General features: G+C 41.0%; 1 protein-coding gene and 2 long non-coding RNA genes across 3 annotated transcripts in view; 2 read left to right on the top strand and 1 right to left on the bottom strand.

Annotated features, from left to right (window-relative positions):
* Positions 1-2,286: 2,286 nt before the first annotated feature.
* C1H9orf40 (chromosome 1 C9orf40 homolog) lies at positions 2,287-8,667 on the bottom strand. Its single transcript, XM_025423305.3, has 2 exons — positions 8,080-8,667; positions 2,287-3,908 (listed from the first exon to the last, which is right to left on the bottom strand). The coding sequence occupies exons 1-2, from the start codon at positions 8,515-8,517 to the stop codon at positions 3,750-3,752; spliced, it is 597 nt and encodes a 198-aa protein (XP_025279090.1). The 5' UTR covers positions 8,518-8,667; the 3' UTR covers positions 2,287-3,749.
* Positions 8,668-8,712: 45 nt separating this feature from the next.
* Positions 8,713-17,733, top strand: part of LOC112644710 (uncharacterized) — a 32,228-nt gene continuing 23,207 nt past the window's right edge. The window contains exon 1 of the long non-coding RNA XR_007401051.1: positions 8,713-9,072. This is a non-coding gene — a long non-coding RNA (uncharacterized LOC112644710). The remainder of the gene's footprint in view (positions 9,073-17,733) is intronic.
* LOC125752186 (uncharacterized) lies at positions 9,431-17,014 on the top strand. Its single transcript, XR_007401050.1, has 2 exons — positions 9,431-11,993; positions 15,731-17,014. It is a non-coding gene; the product is annotated as an uncharacterized LOC125752186 (long non-coding RNA).

Raw genomic sequence — 17,733 nt, 5'->3', positions numbered from 1 at the left:
CTAATAGTCTACCTACCTACCTATCAGGAAGATGGCAAAAATGTGCATTTCATGTACTGCAAGGAAGAGATATATATATATAGTGCCTACTATGGGTTCTGCACAACCACCATGTCATTTCATCCCCACTCTGCTCCTTGGAGGTGGGATTTAGCATCCCTATTCTCTGAAGAGATGCCAAGGCTCAAATTGTTCAGTGAAAAACACAGCATTTCCCAGTGGCACAATTTCCATCCATTAACCCCGTAAATGCAAAAGTGCATTGCCAATGTTAACCAGTATTCACACAATAAATAACAGGTTAAAAAAAAAAAAAAGAGGAAGGGCACAAAGACCAACTCAGAGGGCCTCCCAATGGCTAAATCTCTTGGGATAATTTGTGTAACAAAGTAATGATAGCAATACACTATAATTCATAGAATAAAATATATGCTCATTAATCTATACTGTTATTAAGTCACTGAATAAAAAATAGGGGTGAAAGGAAAGTTCTTTCTTTACAGAATTCCAATTAATAATAGATATAGGAGGGATAATGGAAATAGAAAGTTGCCATTTGACCTATACCAAGAGCAATAAATATTTCATGTAAGAATCAACATATCCTAAAATTCATGGGCAGAATATGATGAGAAATTGGACATAGTCTTAAAGTATCTTCCAAGAGATAATTATTATGTAGGAGAAAATATTAACTTTATAATAGAAAAAAAATGGCCAACACTACATTAATCAAGTAATCAAAGTTTCAGGAACCAATGACAAGTTGACATCCAGTGCCTTCTGGAGTAACGCACTGAGGATACAACACTTATATGGAGTTCTTACCAAAAATGTGTAATTATGAGAAACATCAGACAATCCAAAATTGAAGGCTACCCTATGAAATAACTATACTCTACAAAAAAGTACTCAGTACTCTACAAAAAGTACTAAGGTCATGAAAGGCAAATACATTCCAAGGAATTGACTTAAAGGAGGCTGAGAAGATTTTACAACAAAATAGAACATGTGACCTTAGATTGAATTCTGGGCCAGAAAAAGGATGTTAGTGAGACGATGGCAAAACTTAGTCTATACATTTTGTCCACTTTTTGACATATCCTATTAAGAGTTGCCTGAAGTAACTCTTTCCATGTCCTCATAATAGCATTATAGAAATATATTAACATTAATTTCCTCATTTTCATAATTGTACTGTGGTAATGTAAGATGTTATATTAGGGAATCTGGGTGAAATGTATACAACTAAAAAAGAATTTTTAAATTTCTATCTTAATTTATCCACCATGCAATTTTGCCTAATTATCTTGAGATTCACTAACAAATTTTTCTAAAAGGATGGACTTTTTAAAATCTCTCTATATATACACATATGTATACATCTTTACATATATATTCATATTCCATATTTTAAACATATTTAAATGTTTACATTAATATATATACCTATATAAAAACATTCAACCTTCAACCTGGATAGCAAATATTTTCCCTGAATCTTTACCTTAGTTTTGTATGCTATTTGACACATAATGCTCAAAAAAGATTGTCTGAGCTACTTTTTTCTTCAAGCTTTAACACTGATGGGTGCCTTGAACTCACAACCCTGAGATCAAGAGTTTGCATAGCTCCAACTGAGCCAGCCAAGAATCCCTGTTTGAGCTACTATTTGAAACTCCTATTCACTCACCTGCAACGTAGTATCCTATGAAATTTCTCATTAAAGTAAATGACTACCTCCTATAGTTCATTAGGTGTACATGTCTCAGTTTTTACATTATGTTTCCAGCATCTTACTGCTTGATCCCCGTGACACATCTTTTATATGCACATCTTTGGTAAAATGCCTAGCTTTGTGATATGGTCCTAGAAAATCATTAGCATTACCTTCCCATCAATAGAGAAGAAAACTTAACTAATTCATTCATGCAATTTTTAGTGACTGTCTACTGTGTGACAGGCACTGTCCCAGGCACAAGGAAGAGCAGTGAACAAAAACAGACCCCTTCCTACTCTCAGGTCAAAAAGAAGGGGGAAGAAAGTTTACCATTTTCTTCCCCCCCTCCGCAGTAATTTAAATGCTTCCCCCACTTGCTTGCCATCCTTGCTACTTCAATTCCAATTCGTATCCTGAAACTTCTAGTTGCAACTTAAAGTGGAATGAAGTATAACTACAAAAAACACATTTATACTATTTTTTGTACCTACAATAAGGTTATTATGAGAATTAAACGATGCAGGTAAAGTACTTAGTACATTGCTAGACAATAAACATAACCTCTCTGAGGTAGATACTATTTATTGTTTCTCAGTTTACAATTAAGGAACCTGGGGCTTAAAGATGAAAAATAACTTGCTTAATGTTACATAGGTAGAAAGCGGCAGTACAAGCCTTTGAACCACGTCTGACACCAAAGCCTTCATTCTTAACCACGGTACATGTCTTTTGTTCTAGAATATTCTTAACGTCAACCCATACTTAAATCCTACAGTATACACAAATTGGTTTTTTCCCCCCTCTCATTAGCATTTGTCATCCTTTCTGAATTTTGGATCTACTGTTATCAACAACAAAATATATACAAGGACAAGTTACTCGATTACAAAGCCAACATTCTGGATGTAGTACAAAAGTTAATTAACTTAATCATTGATACTCAAACACAAACTGCTTACTTTATTTTGTTAACAACGAAATAGTAGTAACACAATAACTTACTTGTAACAAAGCCACTGAAAGAGTGAAATAAAAACAAAGCTAATTAAGAGGAGCTGCTTCATCTCTAATTAGTTATCTCCTTTAAACAGGAAAAACTACCATTAGTCTGTCTAGTGGTTCTCAAAGCTGTCGGCATATTAGGATTGGGGAAAAGGAGGATTGGTGCTTAAAAAAATAGCTATACCCAAGCCCCATTCAGACAGGAATCTCTCCAGTGAAGCTCAGGCAAGGATTTCTGAAGTATTGTCAGTATTGAGAACTACAAGTCTAAAGTAATAAGCAATAAAAACCATACCCTCAAAACAATTCAAAACCAAGAAATTAAGAAATGCAACTGAATTTCTTTCCTCTTATCCTGGGAAAAGGGGGAGGAAAGCACCTATTTGCCTCTCCTTGCTCTTTATCCATTTATGATTCCCCAAAGTAGAGTTAAACAAATATCAAACACTGGAAACTATGCAAACATGCTACCCAAATTGAAATTCTCACTACTTTACATTCTACATTTAGAAAGTTCTCTTAAAACTATGCCACCTTTAAATATCTCCCACATTTTAAGTTTGCATAGATGTTTAAGTGGGCTATTTGTTCAACTAAGAGTCAATACAATGTACTAGAAAGCATTTTATTAATAAGTTATTATAAAACAATACTCATTTCATGTACCACAAATTGACTTTTTGGTACAGAGAAGAAGAATATTTAAACATTTCCCACTTCTAAAACTGTCAGAATTCCTTTTTATGAGATCAATGTTTCGAATTTAGAGTCTAAACATAAATTTCTCTGCAAGAGTACATATATAAAATACTTCCCCTGTAACTGCACTAGATCCTTGACAAATCCTTTTTGGGAGTTTCAGTAGTGGCTATAGGCATTTATCTTTAAAATAACTGTTCCTCATTTTTCAGGTTTGGGAATGGTATCACATCAAGTACGGAAAATAACTTTTCTTCTTAAGAATATGTAAATTCACTTAAGAGATGTCTCCTCAAATTAAGAAGAACCTATTCTTCAGCTCCTTCCGTCAGGACTCCATGTCAATCTCAACCACTTCATTCTTGCCCTGAAGCGCTGCTTCTGTTGAGTTGTCTTCAATCACATCTTCGATGTCAGCCAGATCAATAGGTGGTAAAGGATTCCTCCAGTACTGGAAGGTGTTATACTGCCAAAATTCTTCATTGAGCTTTAGGGAAAAAAGAAAGATGAAAGCACATCAAAGGCTTATAGAAAGTTTTTTCTTTTTTTTTTTTTTTTTTTTTTTCAGGAAACAAATTTTCTTATTTTAAAAGCAAACACACATTAAGATTTTGTGGCCCTGGGAAGCCCGGGTGGCTCAGCGGTTTGGCGCCACCTTCAGTCCAGGGCGTGATCCTGGAGACCCGGGATTGAGTCCCACATCGGGCTCCCTGTGTGGAGCCTGCTTCTCCCTCTGCCTCACCGCCCCCCCCCCCCCCCCCCCCCCCCGTCTCTCATGAGTAAATAAATAAAATCTTAGAAAAAAAAAAAAAAGATTTTGTGGCCTTTTACTTTGCTTCTTCAACAAACACACTTTAAATTCTGCCTAAGCAAAGTACTTCATGGACTCCATCAAATCTGTGCATTTTCATATTCACGGATTTGTAAAAATATTGTTAGTAGTTTAAATTTAAAAGAATTTCTTCCAAGAACATCTCTTCTTGATAATTTTCTTTTTTTCAACCAAAGAAAATGTTGGAAATTGGTCTTAATTTTTTTTTTTTTTTTTTTACCTTTCAGTGTGGAAAACTATTTAAGTAATACAAACATATCTTAAAACTTATTTTTGGTCTTTCCCCTGAGGTTTGGTATTTTAAGGAACTGACTTTACATAGGCTAAAATATTTTGACACCTTGCCAAAAAATTTTTGACTAATAATCAGTTTCAGATTTTCTTGCTACTTAGCATATTTATAAAGATACAAGATTTGGTACACTGCAGGACTTTAAATCAATATACTAACACTGATAAATCCAAGTTGAGTATTGGCTCCTTTAAAATTCAACAGGTTCCTCTGAATAGCTATACTATTGTTTCAAGTAACTATGAAATGAAACTGATGTTCCAATGAAGTTTAAAATTAACACAGAATTTCAAAAGCATCCCCAAAATACTTTGTGTAAGGAAGCAGCCCTGGAATTATATCCAGGATTCCAAGCTGACCGTTTTAATTACCTACTTATAAACAGAGCCCAAAAAGATCCCATAGTGACATCAGTATAACCAAGTAGCTAAGAGCACAAATTTTGCCTCGAGAGAGACCTGGGATTTGCATAACTCCACCATCCACTAACTCTGACCTTGATCTAAGTCTGTTTCCTCACTGGTAAAACTCAAGACTCTTTTTCTTTTTTTAAAAAAAATTTATTTCTTTTAAGGGGGGGATGGGCAGAGAGAGAGAGGGAGACAGAGAATCTTAAGCAGGCTTCATGCCTAGCACAGAGCCCAACATGGGCCTTGATCTCAAAACCCTGAGATCATGACCTGAGCCAAAATCGAGTCGGATGCTTAACCCACTAGCCACCCAGGTACCCCTAGGCCTCTCGTTCAAATTAAGGATTAGTAGTGTAATTGCTCAATAGCGCTAGATATTATATCCCAAGAAACCCATGAATCATCCATTACTTTCTTCGTAGGAATATATATATATATATAAAACATTTCTGCCTACTTTCCAATAAAAATAGCTAACAATGATAGCACAGACAGAGCAATGAATCTGCATAAAGTGACACTATCACGAGAAAACACATAAATATTTATTGAAGAAATACCTGGTCTTACTTTAGTTCTTTGGTTAAACACACCGAAACAAAATCCTAGAAAAAAGCTAACAAAAATTTTTGAGACAACTCAAAAGATATTCTGAGGTTCTAGGACAGGAAAAAAGGTACCATTATTCTGTCTAAATTGAATCCTCAATGCAGAAAGGACACATCTGAGAAACTTTCTCCTAAATGAGATCCCAAGAGTGAGGGTAGGGACTTAAGCTCTATTCTGAATGCCAGGAACCAGGGAGACATTTACTGCATAAATTGAAAAAAGCCTTTCTAACTTTTCCATGATTTTGTCATACCCTGTATCTTGGTAATTTGCTACAAATCCCTTAAAACAAAGAACCTCTACCTCTGGAGGCACAAAAGAGAGGTGCTGAAGGAAACATGTTTCTCTCTTAAATTTGCAGAAGACAAAAAGCTCGTGAACAGAATTAACAAAAGGAATAAACATAAAGATTCCTGGGCTTTTGCTGAAAGAAAAGAGCACAAGGATTGTCTTGGTGAAAAAGGTATCCCTATGGCCAAGCTTAGTCCTTGCTATGGGCCTGTAGTGACTAGGAAGCAGAGAGCTGCCAGATGTAGTTACTGCTGTGACAGATACAGGTGTGACTAAGAGATTCTAAGAAGCTGTATCAGTCCACTAAAAAATTCTCCTTCTTTGACAGGTGTGACTAAGAGATTCTAAGAAGGTATATCAGTCCACTAAAAAATTCTCCTTCTTTGCCTACCTACAATTTCCATATTTCCTTCTTATCAATCTGTGGCATACTGCAGTCAGGATACTCTGGTAGAAAAGACAAGCCTATGTATGGGTGGGGCACCGACATGGTCTGAAGAGGAAAGGTTTTCAAACTACACAGTAGTCATCTCTATATCAAATAGGTCTGGATGACTATCATTCTGGGGTTTTTTTGTTTGTTTTTTTAGGTTTTGCTGGCAGAAACAATATAATTGGAAATTCTAATTATTCGGTTTTCAAAACATAAGTGCTATCATTTGGTTTTAAGTAACTGGATTTTGAACATCTAAAAGAAATATGAATTTAAAAGTCTAACAAAAAATTCTCAAGTTTTCTAAATTCCAATAAACTGGAGGTGGAAATATTTACAATTTAGAATTTCATCCAGAAATGCTCATCATTATCGTCCGAAGGTAATTTCTCACCCACAGAGAAAAAGTCCTTTCCTATCTATAAAATTCTCATTTTATTGGGTTTTTCATCAAGAAGTCCTACCAAAGGAATCTCAGTTCACTTTTTTCCAGCAAGGCATTTAGTGAATTCTGCATAAGATAATTAAAACAATGGAAAAATGTGAGATAGACGCTAGGATGTAGTGCTTCAAGAGTTTGGTGAATTCTGGCCCTACATCTGGTTCTTCTTTTCCCAAAACTCCTGGTAAGTCAATACACAGAACTGCCAAAAAGCAGCCTCAATTCCTAAGTCTAGACCAAGGCTGTCCCAAAAATATGTTAAGCGTTTTTAGTGGCCATACTAAAAAACTAAATTTTAATACATTTTATTCAATCCAGTATCTCCAAGTTCTTTCGATGGGTAATCAATGGAAAAATTTTGAGATCTTCCGGGCGCCTGGGTGGCTCAGCGGTGGAGCGTCTGCCTTGGGCTCAGGTCGTGATCCTGGAGACCCGGGATGGAGTCCCGCGTCGGGCTTCCTGCAGGGAACCTGCCACCTCTGCCTCTCTCTGCCCCTCTCTCTGGGCATCTCTCGTGAATAAATAAAATCTTTAAAAATATATATATCTATATATATTTTTTGAGATCTCCGAAGTCTAGTGTATCTTATACTTAGCGCACATCTCCATTTGGACCAGTCACTTTTCAAGTTTTCAGTGGTTCCCACACGGGTAGTGGCTGCCATACCGAACAGCACAAACCTAGACAAATTACATCCAAGGTGCAGAGATGGGGCAGGGTCGTTTCCAAAGAATAAGAACGCTTAAAAGTGATCCTAGCATAGCTTTACTTTAGGATCCAAATTAATCTTCAACAATAATCACAGGATGCGATTTAACACTGTGAGTTTTTAAATGCCTCTTCCCGAGAGAGCGAGGTCCTTCCTCTCTCTACCCAAAGCGCTGTACCATGCCTACAGGCCGTCCAACGGATGGCTACCACATCGTTCATCCTCTTAGGGAAGAACCCGATCACGAATTCTACACGAAATCATCGTTAAGCCACGGAAGGCGCGCTACACCTTGCTCCATTTGTCGTTGAGCAGACCTGCCGCGGTTCGCGGTCCAGGTCTCCAGAGAGCTCGCGCGCCGTCGTGCCCCACGCTCCCGCTGCCCTCCTTCCCAGCACGGGCACTGACGGTGCCAGCCCACGTCCACGTCGCCCGACCGTCTGTTTGGCAAGTGCTTTCAGCCCACAGGACCCCCCCCCCCCGCAAACGCGGGGCCCCATCCTGTGGAGCCCGGGAGTCGGGGACCCCGGCTCCTTGGGGCCTCCTGAACGCGAATCCCGGGGCGCGCCTGGCTGCGTAAAGGGGGGGCCCTCCTCTCCCCCCGCCCTCCGGGGCGCTCGGCGGACCTCCAGCCCCTACCTGGCGCGGTGCTGCCCCCCAGTCTCCCCGCCGGGGCTCCGTGCGCCCCGCCCCGTCGTCGCCGCCGCCCCTCGGGGGCCGGGCGCCCCGGGGCTCCTCCCCCGGCCCGCGGGGCCGCGCGGGAGGCTGCTGCAGCGGCGGCTCGCCCGTCTCCAGGCCTCGGCCGTCGCGCTGCACGCCGCCCGGAACGCCGGTGTCCCCGCCGTCGCGACGCTTGCTGGGCGAAGCTGAAGGCTCAGTCATAGCCCCGGCGTCGATTTTGCGCTTTCGGGGCAGCTCCGGGGCGCCGACAGGCTGCCCGGGATGCGAGGGCCCCGGCGGCGGGATCCAGAGCGGCGGCGGCGGCGGCGGCGGCGGCTCCTCGGGGAAGTCGCAGAGCAGGAGCCGCTTCCAAGGCACGTGGAACGTCAGCGGCTCGGCCGCACGCCGCTTGGCCATGGGCCCCGGGGCCTCGGGCGGAGCCCGCCCGGCGCGGGAGGCCCAGCGCCGATAACTCCGGGGGCGGAGGGCGAGGGCTGGGCGCGCGACGGAGGGCGGGGGGCGGGGCGGCCGGGCCCGGCGCTGCCCGCGCGCGTCGCCCCCGCTGCGGCCGAGGGGCTGCCGGACGTTGGGGAGCAAACCGCGAAGCGGCGGAGATTCGAACCTGCGCACGAATGCGCGCGCGCGCCCTCGCGCCGGCCGGGCGGAGCCGCTGGTTGGTTGGTGGAGGCTCGCAGGGCGCGCTCCCGAACGCCCCCGCGGCCGGAAGTGCGGGCCCCGGAGGGAGGCGGGAAATCGGCCGCCGCTCCTATTAAAGGCCCGGGGCCGGGGGGCGTGACCTTGCTTCCCCCGGGGCGGGGAGCGGCCGTGCGCGCCCCGGAGCGCGCTGAAGCGGTGCGGGCTTCGGACCTGTAACGTGTGGGTGTTAGTCTTCCCCTCGGGGACGCTTCCAGGAGGTTCAGGCCCCTCGCCGCGGGGCCGGCTGCGAGCCGACGGGCTGAGGCGGTAGCCACGGTAAGCGGTCCCCGCCGGCGGACTGCTGGCCCGGGGGGGGGCGGCCCGCGCGCGGGCTCGAAGCAGGACCAAGGGCGTGTCTGGCGCTGGCTGTCGTGGAAAGCGCAGTAGGCACCGAATTCTTCGAAGACCTTTTGATTAAAAATCCATTGATGAGGCCGCGGAGGACGTGTGCTCGCCAAAATAGCGCGTCCCGGAGCCAAGCCTGCAGCACGGCGCTTTCCCCTGGCCAACCGAACCAAGACTTGCCTGGCTCTTAAATTACGTGGGAAGCGCACGGAGTTCCCTTCTTCCGATGATGCGAAGTGAGATTCCAAGACCTTCCCCCCGCCCCCCCCGCCCCCTCCCCCTCCCCCCCCCCCCCCGGGCGGAATTTGTTGCTACTAAGCGAAGAGAGGGGGATGAGCGCAGTGACTTTACTATATAGCGTGTATCTTCCGGTTGGTAAAGGTAGTAGCCAAGTCGACCAAGATGAGCAAGGGAGCTGAGCTGCAGGATCTTCTAGAGGAAGTGCAAGGCAGGTAACTGTTCTCGTAGGTGGTCAATGCTTAACCTGTCACTTGCCCCTTGGCCCCTGAGCCTCGAGGTCGCGAGAAGATAGGCAACCCAGTACTTGGTCGGCGCCAAGTTAGGGTGGGAGACACCAGCTCTTCCGTCTGATCTTTCCATTCCTTCTTTGAAGTTGGGGACTCCTCAGTCCCCCACGAACAGGTCACACAGATCAGATGTGGAAGATCTACATTTTATTTGAACGGTTTTGAGGGTTGTGCCTCCCAATAATGGTAAAAGGTGTGCAGTTTAGCTAATGGAGGTCCGCTCCTCTGTGGTCCTCACCACAGATTCTCTTTGTTTTTCTAAATTGTGAACTCCATCCTGTGTAGAGAAAGGTTGTGTGGAACACACGTGGCTGGTGGGCACCTGGGAGGCTCAGGGTAGGATTCCAGGATCCTGGGATGGAGGCCCGCGTCCCGCTCCCTTCTTAGCGGAGGAGCCTGCTTCTCCTTTCCCCACCCCACCCCCCTCAAAATAAATAAAATTAAAAAAAATATATATATATATATATATATGTAGATAAAGGAATGGTAGTAAGATACCCAGCATCCAGTTTCGCATATAGAGTATTACTTGGACCAGAACATGAGAGCGTTCCCACATGCTTCTCCCAACTGGTGCCTGCCTTCCTCCCTTTCCTCCACTCCAGGTAATTGCTATACAATTATACTCCAGGTAAATGCTATACAAAGGGATGGCTGATTCAAAATACAATTATTTTGTATTTTGAATCAGCCATCCCTTTGCTTTACTTTGTAATTTTGCTGTCTGTGTTTCTAAGTGACTTTTTTGGTTTTGCTGGTGTGTGTGTGTGTGTGTGTGTGTGTGTTTTCTACACTTTATGGAGCCCTGATTGACATAAAATAAAATGCATATATTTAAAGTGTTTAGTTTGCTGAATTCTGACATATGTATATTCCTGTGAAACAATAGGTACAGCGGGGTCGGGGCTGGGTGGCCCAGGTGAAGCATCTGACTTCTGCTCAGGTCGTGGGATCGAGCCCCATGTTGCACTTATGGTCCAGTAAGAAGTCTGCTTGTCCCTCTCCCCCATTCATGTGCAATCTCTCTCTCTCTCTCTCTCTAATAAATAAATAAGATCTTAAGAAACCATAGCCACAGTTACAATAATACACATACCCATCACCCCCCCAGAAGTTTCCATTTGCCCTTTTGTAATTCCTCCCTCCACCCCTGGCTCCTTCCTGGCAAATGTAACCACCGCTTTACTTTCTGTCCTTATAGATTAATTTGCATTTTCTAGAGTTTTGTATAAATGAAATAATATACTAACCATCGCTTTACTTTCTGTCATTATAGATTAATTTGCATTTTCTAGAGTTTTGTATAAATGGAATCATATATACTAACCACCGCTTTACTTTCTGTCATTACAGATTAATTTGCATTTTCTAGAGTTTTGTGTAAACGGAATCATATATACTAACCACCGCTTTACTTTCTGTCATTATAGATTAATTTGCATTTTCTAGAGTTTTGTATAAACAGAATCATATATACTGTTATTGTTTGGCTTCCTTCACAGTTCTATTGAGATTCATTCAGCTATCACATGTTCTTTCCTTTTTATTACCCAGTACTTCTCCATTGTGTGGCTTTATCACAACTTGTTTCTCCATTCATCTGTTGATGGACATGTAGGTTGCTTCCAGTCTGGGGCTATACAGATAAAGCTGCTGAGCACATTTGTGTGTAAGGCTTTATGGACATAGGCTTTCTTTTCTCCTGGGTAAAATACCTCGGAGAATAATGGCTGGACCATGTGGTGGGTGTATGTTTAACTTGCTAGCAGATCGCCAAATGTGGTTATACCATTTTACATTCCCATCAGCAGTGTATGAGAGTTCCAGTTCCTACGCATGCTCTCCAACAATTGGTATGATCAGAGTTTATTTTTAATCTTTCTAACTAGGTATCTCATGGTCCTTATTATAGTTTTAATTTACATTTCCCTAGTGACTAATGATGTTGACTAATGATAGATTTTTTTGCTGTCTGTATCTGTGTAAAATGTTCAAATCTTTTGTCCACTTAAAATATTGAGCTGCTTGCTTTACTGTTTTCCTTATTTTATATTTTTGTGCATATAATTGTATTTCATTAATTTATACTTAGTATGGTATACCATCATATGAATCCATTCTATTGATAAACATTTGAGATTTTTCAGATTTTTGCAGTGAGAAATAGTGTGCTGCAAGCATACTCGTTCATGAGTTTTGGTTTAACTGAAGTGTAATTGACATGCTGTTTCCTATTTTCAGGTGTATGTCATATTGATTCAATATTTTTATACATTATGAAATGATCCTCGTGATAATTGCGGTTACCATCTGTCACCATATGAAGTTAGTACAGAATTATTGACTATATTCCCTATGCTGTACATTACATTCCCTAATTTATTTTTTTTACCTCTGTACTATTTGTGTTGACCTTCCAAGTATTGGAGGTTTTCCTAGATATCTTTCTTTTGATTTCTAGTTTAATTCCTTTCCATTTAATTCATTTTGTATGTGATTTTAATCCTTTTACATTTGTTAAGATTTATTTTATGATCCAGCATATGAATTATCATGGAACATGGAATATGTGTTCTTGGAAAGAACATAATATCCTGCGAGTATTCAGCAGAGTGCTCTATCAATATCACTTAGGTCAAGGTGGTTGGTTGTGTTTCTCAGATATTACATGTCTTTACAGATTTGGGTTGTTTTGTTTTGTTGTTTTTTGCCTAAATGTTCTATGAATTGCTAAGAAATAGGTGTTAAAATATCCAACAACGACAGTCAATTTTTGTTTCTCCTTTTAGTTCTGTCAGTTTTTGTGTATTTTGAAGCACCTTTATTAGGCACACACATATTACAATTGTTATGTCTATTATGTATTAGCCCTTTGTTCTTTTGAAAAATTCCTCTTTATCTCTGGTAATGTTCTTTATTTTGAAGTCTTCTATGTCTGATATCATTGCAGCTCCAGCCCCCTTTGGCTTACCATTTGCATAGTACATCTTTTTTCCCATCCATTTACTTTATCTGTCTTTATAGTTAATGTTTCTCTTGGAGTCAGACATCATGTATAGTTGGATCATGTTTTCCTGACATTCTGACCATTTCTGTATTTTAATTAGAATGTTTAGTGCTTTAGCACTTGATATAAATTATAGATATGACTGGATTTTGGTCTATTCTTTTACTCTTTACTTGCTGTCTCTTCCCTTTCTTGACTCTAAACCTTCTTCCTAGACCTCTTTTGGATTAATTTAGTATCATTTTGAATTTAATTTTAATCTATTAAATACCACTTTGCATGAATTTTCAGTTGTTGCTCTAAGGATCACAATATATACATCTTTAATGTTTCACAGTTTAAAGTTAACACTTAAAGTACCACTTCAAGCAGAAATCCTGTAGCCCTTCACTCCCATCCTCACCCCGTCCAGGTACATTTTCATATTAGTCCAATAGGATCTTCTCCCTATCCTATAATTTTGTTTAAACAGCTCTCTGATTTCTTTCCCCAGTACTTCTCACGGATAATGACTCAGAACTCACTAGTAACAGCAAAGCAACAAAGAGGAAATTTTTCTCTTGGATGCACACTCAGAAACATTCTGCTTATCTTAAAATTTGCCTGTTTCAGACTGATTAAAGCCCTACAGCAGTTTGGGTGGGGAAGTGGTTTTAAACATTTTTTTTTTTTTTAGCGACTATGTATTTGCCAGACCTTTTACATATCTCATTTAATCCTCAGAACTCCTTGGCAAATATTGCTAGCTTGCTGATGAACCTCACCCCAGAGGATCGGACTGCTGTCAACTTCTCAGTGAGTCGCAACTCACTCAGCATTGCCCAAGACTCTTGAGATTGCCTTTGCCTGATTTTTTTTTTTTTTTCTGGAGCACATATCACCTTCCGATCTGTTACATGATTCACTTATTATTATTATTGTGTCCTTCTCTAGAAAGTAAGCTCCTTGAGGGTAAGGTTCTTTGTTTTTTCACTCAAGCACCTAGAACAGTGCCCAGCATGGATCAGGTGCTCGGTACATATTTGTTGAACAAATGACTATTCATCATTTTCGCTTGGATGTTTCACAAGTATCTCATAGTCCATTCTTGTGTCTCCTATATCCCATCATTCATCTAACCAGGTACTCCTATCAGGAATAGAACTGTACCCCTTCATAACCTCATTAATTTATTCTTTGAAATATAGTGTATGCTAAGGACCAGGGAAAATTCAAGAGTTGCAACAATAAACAAAACAAAAATCCCTGTCTCATGATTCCCACACTGAAGCTTATATTGAGAGAAACAGACAGTAAAAAAGTACATCTGTCAAGTGCTGAGAAACAACAAAGCAGAATAAGGTTGGCAGAGGTTATATTAGGTGGTCAAGAAGGGTCTCTCAGATAAGACTTTTGAGCAGCGACCTGAGGAAAATTAGGGGTGAGTTGAATTTTAATGGTGAGTGGTTATAGGTGAAGGTAGTAAGAAGTGCAAATGTGCTAAAGCAAGAGCATGTCTGACTTGAACTTGGGACACCAAGAAAGTCAATGTGGCCTTTTTTCTCTTAGTGTTTTGGCTAATTTCTACTGCTATGATTTACTTTTCTTCTCTCATGCCTTTTCTGCTGTTAATCTCATACACTGTATTTTTCATCCCAGACTTATCTTCAGAAGTTCAAGGTTGGTTTATAATACATCTCTGTATAACTTTTTGAACACATGGAACAGTTATGTTCTCTGTTTTAATGTCCTTCTCTGCTAAGTCTCACATCTGTATCAGTTCTGGGTTGGTTTCCATTGATCATTCTTTCTCCTCTCTATAGGTGTTATTTTGTTCTGTGTCTGCATACATGGTAATTTTTTATTGGATACCAGGTATTATAAGTTTTGCTTGTTGGTGCTTCTTCCTCTACCCTTGGGTAGTTCCCTCAACCACATGCACTGATCAGTACTCTGTAGGTCAGTATTCTTGGCCAGAGGAGGCGGGGGTGGAGGAGGGTGCTCTGCTCTGATCTCCAGAGTGCTCTGTGTGTGGTTTCCTCCTCTCAGTTACTCTGTCCTGCGGACTCTAGCTGCCTTGGTTTTCCTGGACTGTCAACAACTCCATGTCCTCAGTTCAGGCACAATGCCAGGTTTTGTGTAGGTGTCCCCACCCAGTGCCATATCCTGGAGACTCAAAGTGAGAGAGAGTAGGGCTCACCTTGTTTCTCTCTCTCATTTATCAGTCTCCTTTGTTGGCAGTTATTTTACACATTGTGCCCAGGTTTTTGGTTGTTTTAGGTGAGAGGGTAAATGTGGTCCCTTATTCCATCTTGACTGGAAGCAGACAATGCCTATCTGTAAGATTTTACTTTGACTTCAAGGTTATATAACTTTTAACTTTGAGATATGCCTGTTTCCTTGTTTCTTGTAGGAAATTGTACTTATTCATTATATATATATATATATATATATATATTCATATCTATTAATATGTAGCTAGCATCAATGTATAAGACAAACAATTCATCAACCTTGTAATATTCAAACCACTGACTATGACATACCTGATGTTATTCTATAAGAATTCAGCCAGTATAAAGAAAAATGTATAAATTTTATTCCAGACTGGAAAAATGCCAGTTTTCCTCTTTGTACTGATTAGGGTACAAGTAAATTAGGGTATAGCAGGAACAGTTAAAAATGAAATAGAGATCTTTAGTTATATCCGTACATGTGTTTGGTAAGTTCTGTTCTTCCTTCAGGTCTCAGCTCAAATACCATTTCTTTAAGGCATTCTTCTCTAAGTCAGCACCTCCCTACTGCTCAGAGTACCCTGCACCTGTCCTTTATAACTTTATAATGGGGATTTCAGTTCTTACAATGAGGTAATGACTTGTTTGACACCTTTCCTCTGCTGTGTAAGCTCTGGGGGGAGAAACAATAACTTCTAACCAAGAACAAGCTTTTTTCTTGACACAGTGCAAGTTCCCAATAAATGTTTGTGGGGTGAATGAAAAAGTGAAGACCACGCTGAATAGTGAGGCTAAGATACTGACCTATTCTGTGTTTCTCCACACTGTTTCTTCCTTCCCAGGCGGCCCGTGATAATAAAGAGCAAAACAGACAAACAAAACAAAACAAAAAAACAAAGACATTGTAAGTTGCAAAAAATTTTAATGCAATTTCCAACATCACCTTGGCCATCATGAAAATGTTTAATAGACTGTGTTGGTGAAGATATTGAGAAACAGACACTCTCCTTGTTTTAAAATGTAACCTTTTAAGAGAGCTATCTGACAACATCTATGAAAATTTTAAAATGCACTGCCCACCTTCAGATATTACGCAGATGTGTCAATGTGTCTACTGAGGATGTGCTGGACTATTCACTGTAATGTAATGCTGAATAGCAAAAGGTTGTAAACAATCTTTTACATTGTGTGTGCATTGTGTGTTAGCATTGTTAGCATTGTGTGTGTTAGCATTGTTAGCATTGTGTGTGTATTATACATGGAGACATACAGATTTTATTAAAGGAATTTATGTGTATGGATATAGAACAATTGGCAAAACATATTTAGTCAAAAAATAAGGTTCACAATAGTATATATAAGCCAAAAACATGAAAGAGCAGAGAAGATATATAATAATGTATGTTATATACAAGTACATATACACATTTGTATGTGCATTCTTTTGGTATTGCATAAAATGTTCCTGGGACAAGAATGTTATCACAAATCAGTGGGGTGGGATATTAGGAAACATGGGTAGAGGGCATATGGGACACATCTTTGGGCCATCTCATTATCTCGTGACACTGGTATTTTGTGTGGGTTACAAGTTTCTGCATTTCAGCATATTTTGCAAGCAGAGGTACTGGGTCACTTTATTCTAGATTATCTTTTCAAGGATATGTGTACAGTCAACAGGCCTGGAATATAGAGGCAGTGTCTCCTTCTGGAACAAAGGGTAGGTTTATTTACTATCTAGCATAGTATCTTCTCCTAGGGCAAAAAGTCAGTCACACTTACTATGTGCCCATCATAAAAGAGTAAGGCTTCCTAAGCTCCAAGTTCTCCTGTAATGCAACTCAGTGCTTGTGCAGGTATCACCTAGCGTTCTCTTGTGTCATTTTGTGAGATTTGGGTCTCAGGGTACTGTACAAAATTAATACTCTGGCTAATGTTATTGCTATAAGTTATAAATTGTCCTTTGATTTTGATGTAGGAGTTCTGTGTTCAAAATGGCTATTTTTTTTTTTTTTAAGATTTTATTTGGTGATGGGCACTGAGGGGGACACTTGATGGGATGAGCACTGGGTGTTATGCTGTATGTTGGCAAACTGAACTCCAATAAAAAAAAATTAAAAAATAAAGATTTTATTTATTCACGAGAGACAGAGAGAGAGGCAGAGACACAGGCAGAGGGAGAAGCAGGCTCCATGCAGGGAGCCTGACATAGGACTCAACCCTGGGACTCCAGGATCACTCACTGGGTCGAAGGCGGCACTAAGCCACTGAGCCACCCAGGGATCCCCAAAGTGGCTATTTTTTTTATAAGCTAAGAAATCTGCAAAAGATTTTCTTTCTTGGCAATTGTGGATTAGCATCTCAGTTTGGAATAGCTGGGTCTCTTACCCAAAGGATGTTTACATTCATAAGATTTTTTTCATAGCCTTCTATTGTGCAAGACAAAGACGAGGTAGAGCAGGAGACTGGAAGGGACAGACATTGTTTCTTTGTGGGAAGGAGTGGAAGCAAAACTCTTCTGCCTCAGGGGAGGGGTAGGAAAACCTTATTCCCAGGACAAGGGCAAAGATCCTTGGAGGAAAAGTAGAAGCAAAAGGAAATTCCTACTTAAAACCAACCGCAAATACATAGGGAATGCTGAGAAAACCCCACTATGAGGCCTGGGTGACAGAGCCTGCCTAAGACAGAGGCTACACTAAGAAAACATGAATTCCCATTTTCTCTATCATGAACCTAGCACCGACTCACAAGGAACAGAGTAGTCTACTCTTGGGGCAGAGGTAGGAGCGTGTAGCAAGAATGCCTCTGTGGCACAGGCACGCAGACACAGCTGAATGCTGGAGAG

Source organism: Canis lupus, chromosome 1 (genome assembly GCF_003254725.2).
Source record: "Canis lupus dingo isolate Sandy chromosome 1, ASM325472v2, whole genome shotgun sequence".
In the NCBI taxonomy this organism is placed as follows: domain Eukaryota; kingdom Metazoa; phylum Chordata; class Mammalia; order Carnivora; family Canidae; genus Canis; species Canis lupus.
This window is presented reverse-complemented; position numbering and strand designations above follow the sequence as displayed.